Below are 13,071 nucleotides of genomic sequence, written 5' to 3'. Positions count from 1 at the left end.
AAACGTACTGTATAATGGTTTAACAGAACAGCCACACTCACACTTAATCAAAAATCAATAAACACAGAAGCAAAATAATAAGAGTGAGTAAAAAAGAGATGGAGAAAAACGGGCCTCATCCACATTTGGCCGGGACTATACAGTGCCCTAAGCCTCACGTTTCATCACTGGTCCCAAAAAAACTCCATACATATATATAGAACTTTTCTTACACTAAGGGCTCCTTTTACGAAGGTGCGCTAAGCGTTTTAGCGCACGCACCGGATTAGTGTGCGCTAGCCGAAAATCTACCGCCTGCTCAAAAGGAGGCGGTAGCGGCTAGCACGTGCGGCAATTTAGCACGCGCTATTCTGTGCGGCTTTGTAAAAGGAACCCTCAGTCTTTCATTTCATAGTTTTAGAATATAGACAATCTCAAGAAGAAAAGAACTTGATTCCATGTATTATTAAACAAACTCAAATGTCATCTAAAATTATTAAACAATACAAAAAACATCTTCCTTTACTTAAAACTTTACCATGCTTTGTTAATAAAAAAATTCATTTTCTCCCAATTAAGAAATAGAAATTTGGGAGATTGGTTATGCCATACATCAAAAGATGTGTTTCATGACGAAGAAGAAATTACCATACAGGGCCATAGTGCTTGTGGACATTGCACTAATTATAATATTATGGCCACTATCTCTAGTTCTGTTAACCCTATAGATGGCAAAACTTATATGTTAAAACAGAACTCTAACTGTCAATTATCTAAAGTTGTTTACGCAATTCAATGTCCATGTGACCTATTATATATAGGTCAAACTTCACGTACTTTAACAGTTAGACTCACAGAACACAAGAGTTGTCTAAATACTCGTAGAATTTCTGCTCCCATGATAGCTCACTGTGTAGAACATCAACACATGTTTGCCAATTTGAGGTGTTGAGTGATTGATAAGCTAGTACTTTCATTAAGAAGAGGAGATAGTAGGAAGGTTTTATGGCAAAAAGAACAAGAGTGGATTAATCATTTAAAAACTCTTGACCCTTTAGGTCTGAACACTACTTATGAATGGTAACCGTTCTATTGAGCTCCCAGTCTTGTTTGATCTTAATCTATTGAACTTATGGTTTCATTTTTGTTAGATCCTATTTTTGCTTATAATGAACTTTTGCTGATATAGATTTTATACAAGGACATACCATAAATGTCCTACAATTACCGGTTTTAGTTCTGTTTTTCCCAGAATTTATTTTTGTTTATAATGGATTTCTGCTAACATAGATTTTATATAAGGACATATCATAAATATCTTACCATTATTGGCTATGGTTTTCTGATAGTCTCGTTGTTTAGCAAATCACGTATCACGTTTGTGATGACATCATGACACCAAGCTTCTTTTCTTTTTTTAAACGAGCTGGGCACATCTCTCAGTCCCGCGGCCATCTTAAAGAGCGTCATTGCCACGATTGAAGCTTACAAAGTGTTTTGGAGAGAGAAATGTTAAACTAATCGCAGTGAATTTACTCCCCTGAAGTAGCCCTGGGAAAGGCGAAACAGAAGTTCTTTTTGTCGGGAATGGGAACATCAGGGAACGAGTTCCATTTTTTGAGACATTAGATGAGAAGTATATGCCTAAGTGGAAGCGTTCCCAAAGATAAGTTATGCTATTTCCTTCACAAGTATTACATGAGTTGAATTGAAATGAATTTCACACTTGTAGCTATAGCTATTTCAATTTGTTTTATACAGATTTAACCACTGATTCACACAATATATTTAACAGAAGAAGCAGATTTTTGTGAAAACGATTTATGAAATGAAAGACTGAGTGTAAGAAAAGTTATATATATGTATGGAGATTTTTTCGGACCAGTGATGAAACGTGAGGCTTAGGGCACTGTATAGTCCCGGCCAAACGTGGATGAGGCCCGTTTTTCTCAATCTCTTTTTTTACTCACTCTTATTATTTAGCTTCTGTGTTTATTGATTTTTGATTAAGTGTGAGTGTGGCTGTTCAGTTAAACCATTATACAGTACATTTCTTTTTTTAATTTTCCATATTCTTACGACTGTACCCATTTTCTATTCTTACAACTGTACCCATTTTCTAGTAGTTATATTACTGCACCACACCTACAAAGATGATTTCAATTTCCAATGTTACTATACTGTTTGTAATGCATTACATACAGATGAAAGCCAGAGAAAGATCCACAGTAGAAGAAAGAAACAGTGGTGTGGCTTTATGGCAAACAGCATTTTTAACTGGTCAAAAATAAAGACCCTGGTTTCAACAACTCATCTTGTGCCTACAGGAAAATTTGAAACCAGAAATAAATTTCAAATATTGAGCAAAGCTACATTATAATCCCATGAATAGCAGCTTTCCTTAGTTGTTCTTTGTACAAGATCCCTGGTGGTAATAGCGTAACACACAGCTGTTTGAAACCATCTGCTGCCTTAGCCACTCTATGCTGTACACTTGCTAAATCGCTGCTTTTCAGTGGGAGTTGAATGATACCAGAATCGGAGAAGTCATTAAGGCTCAGAAATGCTGGCACATTGATTTATAGCAAAGTTACACTGGGATTCCTTTTGAATTACGCAGAACTACCACACTAATACTGAATGAATTAATCATGTCTCATTTTATTACGGTGAGCAAGAAATAGATTAATGATGACTGTTCACTATGTTACTGAAAAATCAATGTGGCCTAGGAGCTGATAAGTGGTTGTTAAAACCATTCAGATAATCAAAATGCAATTAGCAGAGCATCTCTTTCCCAACTCCCCATCCCATGCTCTCTTTGCTCCTCCCTACTGAACATAGTCACTGTAGATAAGCTGTGCAAAAGCTTGGTATCTGCATTTTTCATAAATTGTGACATTTAACCCAAATATTATTATTATTCAGGTCAATTAAAGTAGGTAGCAAGCATGCACTTTTAAATGCTGGCTAATAGTCTACTGCAACTCCCATAATAGAACTAGCCTTTCCAGTCACAAATGATCTGCATTAATTTTGCCATATACTTTGCCAACAAAATTGAAGCTTCCTATCAGTGCCTAAAGCAGTTCCATAGAGCCTCCCAACAGTTGGAGAACATACCCTCACCTTCATCCCCCCCCACCCCATACACAGCCATCTAGGACTCATTCAACCAGGTAATAGAGGTGGCCCTTGATAAAATCTTGAAAGGTCTACAGCTAACATTCTGTCCCATTGACTCCTGCTAGCCAAAGGTAGTATAGCTAGCAAGGAAAGGCTTCAATGAAAAAGCCTCTAAGGGAATCCTTTTACAAGGCTGCGGTAGAAAGTGACCTTAATGTGTTCTTATGTGGGTCTTTCCTGTGCACTAAGGTCACTTTTACTGCAGCTGTCTGAATTAGTGGTCATATGCTGTGGCAATTAATGTGTGGCCATTGCCACAAATGAGCATGTGAGCCCTGTCACCTATTGTGTAGTTGGTAGGCACTCACACATTATTTCCATGATAATCAGTTAGCATAAGTCAATGTAGATGTGCTGATTAGCAAAAAACAAACAAACCCAAAAGCCCAATCTCCATCGCTCCAGACAAGCCTCCTTAATCAAAAAAAAAAAAAAATATATATATATTTTTAGTGCGTGGGTAGCATGTGCAAAAATTTGGAAAGTACGGTGGGATGCCTGAGCATGCCCTTTTAAAATGCGGTAAGTACAAATTAGTGCTTATCATAACTTAGTAAAATGACCCTGTGGCAGAGTCCAGTCTGGGTTTTTCTGGACCCTGTGCCCATTCACACAAACAGCCCATTCACACAAACAGCCTCTTGTTGTACGGCAACTCCCCCAGTCCCTTAACCATTTTTGTCGCTCTTCTCTGGACCCTTTCCAGTAGTACTATGTCCTCTTTCATGTACAGGTGGGGGGCGTACCATGGCCCGGTATAAAGGCACGATAACATTTTCAGATCTGTTCATGATCCCCTTCTTAATCATTCCTAGCATTCTGTTAGCCCTTTTTGCCGCTGCCGCACATTGCGCAGATGATTTCATTGACTTGTCTACAAGTACTCCCAAGTCTTTTTCCTGGAGGCTCTCTCCGAGTACAGCTCCAGACATCCTGTATTCGTGCATACGATTTTTGTTACCGACATGCATCACCTTACACTTATCTAAGTTGAATCTCATTTGCCATGTCGCGGCCCATTCCTTGAGCGATTTATGTCTCTTTGTAGGTCTTCGCAATCCTTCTGTGTCTTCACTACTCTGAATATCTTTGTATCAGCCGCGAATTTAAATCACTTCACTCGTCGTGCCAAGTTCTAGGTCGTTGAAAAGCACAGGCCTGAGCACCGAACTCTGTGGCACTCTACTTGTGATGCTTTTCCAGTCCGAGTATTGTCCATTCACCCCACTCTCTGCTTCCTATCCGCCAACCAGTTTTTAATTCACATGAGTATATAACCCTTGATTCCGTGGCTCGCAATTTTACAACCTTGTCGAACGCCTTCTGAAAATCTAGATATACAATATCGACTGGGTCACCCTTGTCTGTCTACCCATTTACTCCTTCAAAGAAGTGCAGTAAGTTTGTCAAGCAAAATCTTCTTTTGCTGAAGCCGTGCTGGCTGGGCCTTATCTGAATTCAAGAAAGCTTGGGACCAGGATATAGGATCTTTAAAGGAGTGAAAGGAAGAATAGAAGGCAAGGAGGGGCAGACTGGATAGGCCATATGGTCTTTATCAGCCTTCATTATTTTTATCACATTATTAGACACGGCAATCAAAGTACTACCAGAGGTTGAAATTAAATTGAGTAAATTTATGTCTAAAGTAGAAAACTGGTTTATATCACAACATATGAAACAGAGAGAAAAGAACATTTTTATAGTTAATCCTGCCCTCACACCCAATGAGTAGATATTCCCTGTTGGTTATTACAGATTAATAGCTTAATTTTTTTCATTGGAACAATCACTGAAATTGTTAAGGGTTACATTATAGTCCACACTTTCTTTTGAAATTCATGTAAATGGCTTGATGAAAGAAATTCTTTGTTACTTTTCAAATTGCTTCAAAGAATCAAGCATTTATTTTTGTTTTTGCATTTTCAATTACTGGTGCAATTGTTACTTTACTCAGTTGGACTACTGCAAAATTATTTATAATGGTTGCTTGAATTCATTGATTAGGAAACTATAGGCACTACAAAACACAGCAGGCCACCTACTAAATGCTGCCATGAAATATGAAAGGCTTACTCCCCTACTAATTTATTTATATACTAGCCTCCAATGACAGAACGTGGTCTTTTCAAATTGTGCTTTTTGATTTTTAAGCTTTTCTATGCTCAGGCACCATCATATATGTTTCTCTGTTCTCACCATGGTTAGATGCTCAAGAATTTTATTTCTCTGGTATTAATGGGATAAAGCATAAAAAATTATTTGAACAATCCCTTCCTTTTCAGATGGCTAAATTTTGGAATTCTTTGCCTCAACCTACAATTATGTAGAAATTATATGTCTTTATTAATTGTGGTTAATATTTTATTTTAGTTGAGTGTATTTTTGTAAAGTTACTATTTCCTAGTAATTGACTAGTAGCTAGCAAAATACAAGTTTTATTATAGAATTTTATTATAGAATTTTTATTATAGAATTTACATGTGCTCAAATAGCTGCATATAGCATTGCCATGACATATACACACACACAAAACAGCATGGTTCAGAACAAGGTATCTTTAAAAGATATCACTATAATAGGGAAGATAGGGCATTCTGATAGTGAGGTTGCAATAGAGTCCACAGTACACTAGGTTTCCTTACATATAGATTGCAAATTATCCACACCAACTGCTGAGCAAACTGTAAATAGAAATGACAAACATTGTTTGAAATGTCTGTATGCAAATGCCACAGCCTAAGAAACAAGATGGGAGAGATAGAATATATTGCACTGAATGAAAAGATATAACTAATAGGCATCTCTAAGACCTGGTGAAGGAAGATAAGCAATTGGACACAGTCATACTGGGTTACAAATTATATTGCAGTGATAGGGTGGACCAAATTGGTGGAGGTGTAGCATTATATGTTAAGAAGGGCCAAAAATAGACTAAAAATTCTATAGGAACCGAAACACACCTTAGAAGTGCTATGGATAGAAATTCCATATATAAAGAGAAAAAAGATTGTGATAGGAGTTTACTACCATTTACCTGACCAGGATGAACAGACAGATGCTGAAATGTTATCAGAAATCAGAGAGGCTAACAAATTGGGTAATGCAATAATAACACAGGTCAACACATCATTTTCATCAGAGTTAATATTAGGTGGGTTTTGTACTATTTTTCATGCTGATTTCAAATCTGTGTTTAGTTTTTCACTAGCATGCCACATTTTTGTAATGAGGCTCATTATATATAATTATAAATGTTAATTGGGCTATAGGATAAGCGTATATAGGATAAACGTATAAGGAGGGTTAATGACAGTTATCTTTATTGTTTTTTATGCTACTGATTAATATCAGTCTTGATCATGCCAGATAGTTTCTGTTACTCTGTGGTTCATTCATGATGAAAGCACAATGTCGCCCAATTACCGTAGATCTGAAGAAGGTATACAAATTGTACTTTGGCTGCCCACTGGGTGACCAGGATAAGTCTTGGGCTTCACATAGCATCTGTACCAGTTGTTCCAACGGACTTCATGACTGGCTCAATCAATGAAAGGCAGCAATGTCATTTGCAATCCCAATGATATGGAGGGAACCGCGAGACCATATTAAAGATTGCTACTTTTGCCTTGTGAACACAAGTGGATTCTCAGCTAAAACTAAGCACAAACTTATATATCCTACTCCTGATTCTGCTATTAGGCCTGTTCCTCATGATGAATCACTGCCTGTCCCTGTACTTCCACAAGATGGACTTGCTTCTGTGGAACATGATGAGGAATGTGATGATGATGCAGCGGCTGGTCACAATCCAGAATTATCTGATCCTGATGTGAATGATGGAAGATTCAGAACCAGAGACCTTTACACAAGCTGAGCACAATGATCTTATTTGTGATCTAAATCTTTCAAAAGAAAAAGCAAAACTTCTTGCTTCAAGGTTTAAGTAAAAGTACTTGCTTGCAAAAGACGCTAATATAACTCTCATTACAGAAAAATGAATCATAATTTAACATTCTTCACTGTAAATGGCTCATTGTGCTTTTGTCATGACATCAACAGGCTCTTCAACAGTTTGCCACAAGTGCATTGTCCAGATGATTGGCATCTTTTCATTGATTCTTCACAGAGAAGCTTGAAGGCAGTGTTGCTGCACAACGGAAATTCTAAACCAAGTATACCAATTGTCCATTCTGTTCATCTAAAGAAGTCTTATGAGAATATGAAGAATTTACTAGAAGCAATCAGTTATAAAACACACCAGTGGAACATCTGTGGTGATCTAAAGGTCATTGGCATGTTACTGGGAATGCAAGGAGGATTCACTAAATACTGCTGTTTCCTGTGCTTGTGGGATAGCAGATCTACCACTGAACATTATGTCAAGCGTGTCTGGCAGCTGAGGGATACCTATAACCCAGGGACAAGCAGTGTGAAATTTATGCCATTGGTGGATTCTCATAAAATATTTCTTCCACCTCTTCATATCAAGCTGGGGTTGTTGAAAAACCTAGTAAAGGCGATGGGTAAAGCAAACTCACCAGGTTTTCAATATCTTGTTAAGAAATTTCCAAAAATCAGCACTGCAAAACTGAAGGAAGGGATATTTATAGGCCCACAGATCAAGTCTGTTATGCAGGATGAAGATTTTAAGCAATCACTCTCAGCAGCGAAGCTTGAAGCTTGGGATGCATTCAAGTGGTTAGTGGAAAACTTTCTGGGCAACCATAAGTCTGCTTCATACAAGGAAGGAGTTCAGAATCTCCTCAACTTATATCAGAAACTTGGCTGTCGCATGTCATTAAAAATACACTTTTTGCACTCACATCTTGACTTTTTTCTGGAAAATCTTGATACAGTGAGTGACGAGCAAGGAGAACGTTTTCATCAGGATTTTCAGTTAATGGAGTGTCGCTACCAAGGTTTTTGGAATGAGAGTATGATGGCTGACTACTGCTGGATGTTGTGCCATGACAATCCAGACACAACTCACAAAAATAAATCATACTCTAAGCATTTTTGAAGAAATATTGGTTGCTAAGTGACACAGTCCAGTATAATTATGCTATGCTGTGTACTTATTTGACTTTGGACCGAAGATATTGCAACATTTCTTTAAGTTGATGCTGCAATTTTTAAAATCTTATATGCTAGAAATAACAAGTGAGACAATTAATGTGCTGATGACAACAAAGTTGTTAAACTGTAAAAGGATTGTGAAAAATTGCAAGAGGACATTGTGAGACTGGGTGTCAAAATGGCAGATGATGAACAAGTGCAAAGTGATGTTTGTAGGAAAGGGAACCTGAATTATAGCTATGTGATGCAGGATTCCATGTTAGGAGTCGCTGCTCAGGAAAAGAATCTAGGTGTCATCGTTGCGGATACATTGAAGCCCTCAGCTCAGTGTGTGGTGGCTGTTGCTAAGAAAGCAAATAAAATGTTAGGAATTATCAGGAAAGGAAAAAAATGTTATCATGCCTTTGTATCGCACTTGGTGTGGCTGCACCTCGAATACTGTGTGAAATTTTGGTTGTCATATCTCAAAAAAGATATAGCAGAATTAGAAAAGTACAGAGAAGGGCAGCAAAAATGATAAAAGGGATGGGATAACTTCCTTATGAGGAAAGCTAAAGTAGCTAGTAGGGCTTTTCAGCCTGGAGACGAGATGGCTCAGGTGAGATATGATAGAGGTCTTTAAAATACTGAGTGAGTGGAATGAGTAGATGTGAATCACTTGTTTACTATTTCCAAAAATAGTAGGACATGGGGCAGTAGGTAGTAGATTTAAAACAAAGCAGAGAAAATATTTCTTCATTCAATGGGTAATTAAACTCTGGAATTTGTTGCTGGAGAATTAATTGTTAGTGAAAGCAGTTAGCTTAGCAGGTATAAAAAAAAAAAAAAAAGGTTTGGATAGTTTCCTAAAAGAGAAAGTCCATAAGTCATTATTAAGATGATTTGGAGAAATCCACTGCTTATTCCTATGATAAGCAGCATAAAATTTCTCCTTTGGATTTTGCCAGATACTTGTGAGCTGGGTTGGCCACTGTTGGAAAGAGGATACTGGCCTTGATGAACCTTTGGTCTGTCCCAGTATGGCAACTCTTATGTTAGGTGCTAGGAAAACTTAGAGCCTAACTTTATGCAATCTATACATAGGTATTCCTGGGGTGGAGAAAGATAGAACAGGGCTGGGGTTAGATAGATCGATTGTGTAAGGCAATACAGACTATATTCAGCATTAAAGAGGTAATTTTATAAAGGATTTTTCATTTGTAAAGTTCTTACTGGCACATATACACACAAAGTTCCTCTTGTCTTGGAGCGGGTGTACCTTTGTGTGGGAGTTTTTGACCAGGCAATTTTATGAAGTCACACAAGTACACAGAACTGCATATTTATAAAATAGGTACAACATAGGTACCTCTGAACCTGCACAAGCTAAGTGCCCTCAAAGACTGCTGTAAATGTGTATAAATGAGACCTGGCAGTTTTTCCCACTCCCTTAGGGCTTCTGTTCTTATATACAGGGTTACCAAATGGCTCAAGAAAAAGGACAGATTGAGACATCTGGGTTTTTCTTCCATTGCTTTCAATGGATGTAAAACGTGGATATCTCAATCTGTCCTCCTTTTTCTGGAACCATATGGTAACCCTATGTTTATACGTTGTGAGTTTAGAACTTAGGGCTTGTTTTACTAAGCTGCGATAGCGTTTTTAGCGTGTGCAGAATTGTCGCGTGCGCTAAACCAGTGCTATGCGGCTAGAACTAACGCCAGCTCAATGCTGGTGTTAGCGTCTAGCGCATGTGTATTTAGCGCGTTCTTAAACCGCTATCGCAGCTTAGTAAAAGGAGTCCTTAGAGTTTCTGAGAGTACAAAATATTAGTGTTTTCATGCTACAGGTGCCATTCTGGCCATCTTTTTCAGTGGAATGAAATGTATATGTTTATAAAGCTTAGGAGTCATCAGTGTGGAAAAGAGAGTGAAAGATGCAAGGCAGAAAAGAGGAGAGCTGAAGTAGTACTAGTTAGTGGGAGATTTCTATTGTTTATCCAATAAATGAGTGATTTTATAAGGGCACTATCACATATGTATGACAGTATATATATGTAAAATATGGCTTATAAATTTACCTCCACCCTCACGCGATGACCAGAATGCATGCACTTTTACATGACCCAGTTAGAAGTGGATTTTGGGCACTGTAAAGATGGAATAGGTGCAAATGTCCACAGCTTCATTTTAGCCACAATTCCTGCAGCTCTTCAGGAGAAATTTTATAAAGCCACATAGATGCCCAGGTGTCTGTATAAAATATGCTGGTAATAAGTGCCTTCTTGCCCTCTCAACCTAGGCCACCTGTTTTAAAATTGCCTGCTTTGGGGATATTTTAGCAGTATTTCTTGGTTAAAACCTACAATTGAAATCTCTAATTATACTTCCAGTTCTACTGAAACAAAGGCTGGGATGTGGTAACACATACCTTTATTTGCAGGTACAAAGGATTTTTTCCTCCATTTTATAATGCCCTAAAATACCCTTCCAGAAAACTACAATCGTAGGTCCTAGATCCAGTCAAAAGATGTTCCCTTTAAGTAATGATAGGGTTCCCTTTCTCATCAGCAATGTCCCCTTTCCTAGCTGACTCAACAGGGAAGACCTGAATTGAGTATTGGACCAGTAACTTCCCATATATACATAGTTCCTTCCATTTGAGCTTCAGAACTGGTCTCTCAGTGGTGCTTTTAATGTGTGTGACTGCTCGCAAATGTGCTGGCCTCTAAAGCTGTTGAAAATGTTACTGTTGGAAGGATATTTTATGATGGTTTTGCACTGCAGCTCTTGAGTGGATTAGGAATAGATGATGCTTGGCAACTGCTGCAATAAAACGGAGGCACACTGGGAGCAGTGATTTTAAGCCTCGTGGCATATGTAGCTGCTATCAGCAAACTAGACATGAGTATGTGATATGTTTTGCACATTAGCAAGCACATTTTGGGGTGAATCTTTCCCCCAGCCAGCTCTGAGAGCTCATTAACATTAAAATTCAGTGTAGTAAATGAACTGTAATTAATAGAACTGCTGAATACACAGTATGAATGAATATTTTGAGAGTCAGCGAAGGGAATAACAGCTTAAAAGTTAAACTTTTCATTTCATTGCAGAATGCAGCAAGACAATGTGCACCAGAGGATATGAAAATACATTGCAGCAGATGTATTAAGGTGATCTGCAAATATTTAATTAAAATAAGCTATAGATGTTTCAAAATATTTCCCAATAGCTGTGCATATGTGTATTCATAGGCCTGACACTCCATAACAATAGTAATTTGATCTGCTGATGACTGAAGTAGTATATATAATTACTTATGAATTTAAATTCAGTTGCTTTTGTTTTAAGGCTCTATTTGGTCTGACTCCTAAATATATAAATGAACTTTTTTCTTTTCCAACTAATAGACATAAAAGAAGCTCATATTTGATTTTTGCTTTTCCGCCTGTTAATGGATGCAAACTTAAAAAATATCATCAGCATTTTCTTTTCTATCAAGCAGCAGCATGGGGCAAAGATCTAGATCAATTGCTCATTTCTACTGAAATTTATGGGGAATTTAGAAAACACCTAGTTTCGCCTAGAACTTGGAATAGTCGATTAATCAAATTATATAATAAACTTGGAAACTTGGAACATCTAAAACCACATTTATTTCTGAAGTACTTAGGTAGTTAATTTGTAAAAGATTTTATACTATGTAATTCAGATTTTAGGGTTTTTAGCCATTGGTTCTTACTCTCTAATTTCCTTCTGCTTTTATTGTATTTCAAATGTATTTTAAATTGTGTAAACCGCATAGAACTTCATGGTTTTACTGTTATTGTTATTTATTTTCATCTCATACCATTTAGCATTTCCCTTACACTTACTTATCGCCTACAATTCCCAGGTTGATAGTTGGGTATCCATGTTCCTGAATTGTTGCTAGAAGAGTTGAACGGTTGCTGTCTCGGATCTTCCCCGGTAGGAGGTCATCCTCAGGATTCAGCAGCTATAAGCCAGACACATTATAAATTAATCTCATCACAAATCATTCTCGCTGCGGTAAGAGTTCTTGCATACAAATTTGGACCCAGTTCTTCTTACTGGTAGACATATGTAATCAGCACAAAAGAAAATCCAACGAAGTCTGCAGTTAATAAAGCAACAAGCGAAAAACAAAACACAAACTGCAGGCTATGTACAAGATAAATATTGATTGTAATCCATTAATAAATTTTCCTTTTGTGTTGATATTGTATGTATAGGTTACTTAATCTGATTGATTTAAACTCTGTATAGGAATGTTTGTATTCGTTACTTTAATTTGCAATGATTTATGTATGTTTGATTTGTTACCCATATTTGATTATTTAAGAAATTGTACATCGCCTAGAACTTGGAATAGGCGATTAATCAAATTATATAATAAACTTGGAAACTTGGATGAAGGCAATGTTTATTATACCAAAGGAATTGCAGTGAATATACAACCTTATTACCAACCTAGGGACCCAACACGGTCCATGTTTTGGACAACACGCCTTCCTCAGGGGTCCATGGTAAATAAGGATTAGGACAAACTGCAATAAAAATTATCAAACAAATGCCTTCCTGAACCAAGGTTCCAGAATGAAAGTGCGTAGCGATTGCGACAAAAAAGCAAAAAAAAAAAAACCCACCCCATATGTAATCACCTCACAAGTTTTTATTCTGGCTAATATGTGTCTGCAATAAAGCATGCTACCTAAAACAATGAAACCTTCCTGCCTCCCCCCCCCAAAAAAAAAAAACCCCAAAAGAGGAATGCAATGATATTTCTGAAGTTGATCCTGTGTCTGTGATGGTGATTTTCATGGTGTGTTAG

At 37.4% G+C, this 13,071-nt stretch overlaps 1 protein-coding gene across 13 annotated transcripts in view; it reads right to left on the bottom strand.

Annotated features, from left to right (window-relative positions):
- Positions 1-13,071, bottom strand: part of GPHN (gephyrin) — a 798,948-nt gene that overhangs the window by 40,978 nt on the left and 744,899 nt on the right. For all 13 annotated transcript variants that reach the window (XM_033950742.1, XM_033950736.1, XM_033950737.1 and 10 more), the window contains one exon: positions 12,095-12,216. In XM_033950742.1, the coding sequence (XP_033806633.1) occupies positions 12,095-12,216 (122 nt within the window). The remainder of the gene's footprint in view (positions 1-12,094; positions 12,217-13,071) is intronic.

This window comes from Geotrypetes seraphini, chromosome 7, assembly GCF_902459505.1.
Source record: "Geotrypetes seraphini chromosome 7, aGeoSer1.1, whole genome shotgun sequence".
Taxonomy (NCBI): domain Eukaryota; kingdom Metazoa; phylum Chordata; class Amphibia; order Gymnophiona; family Dermophiidae; genus Geotrypetes; species Geotrypetes seraphini.
Note: the sequence above shows the minus strand (reverse complement) of the source record. Positions and strands in the feature narration are given on the sequence as shown.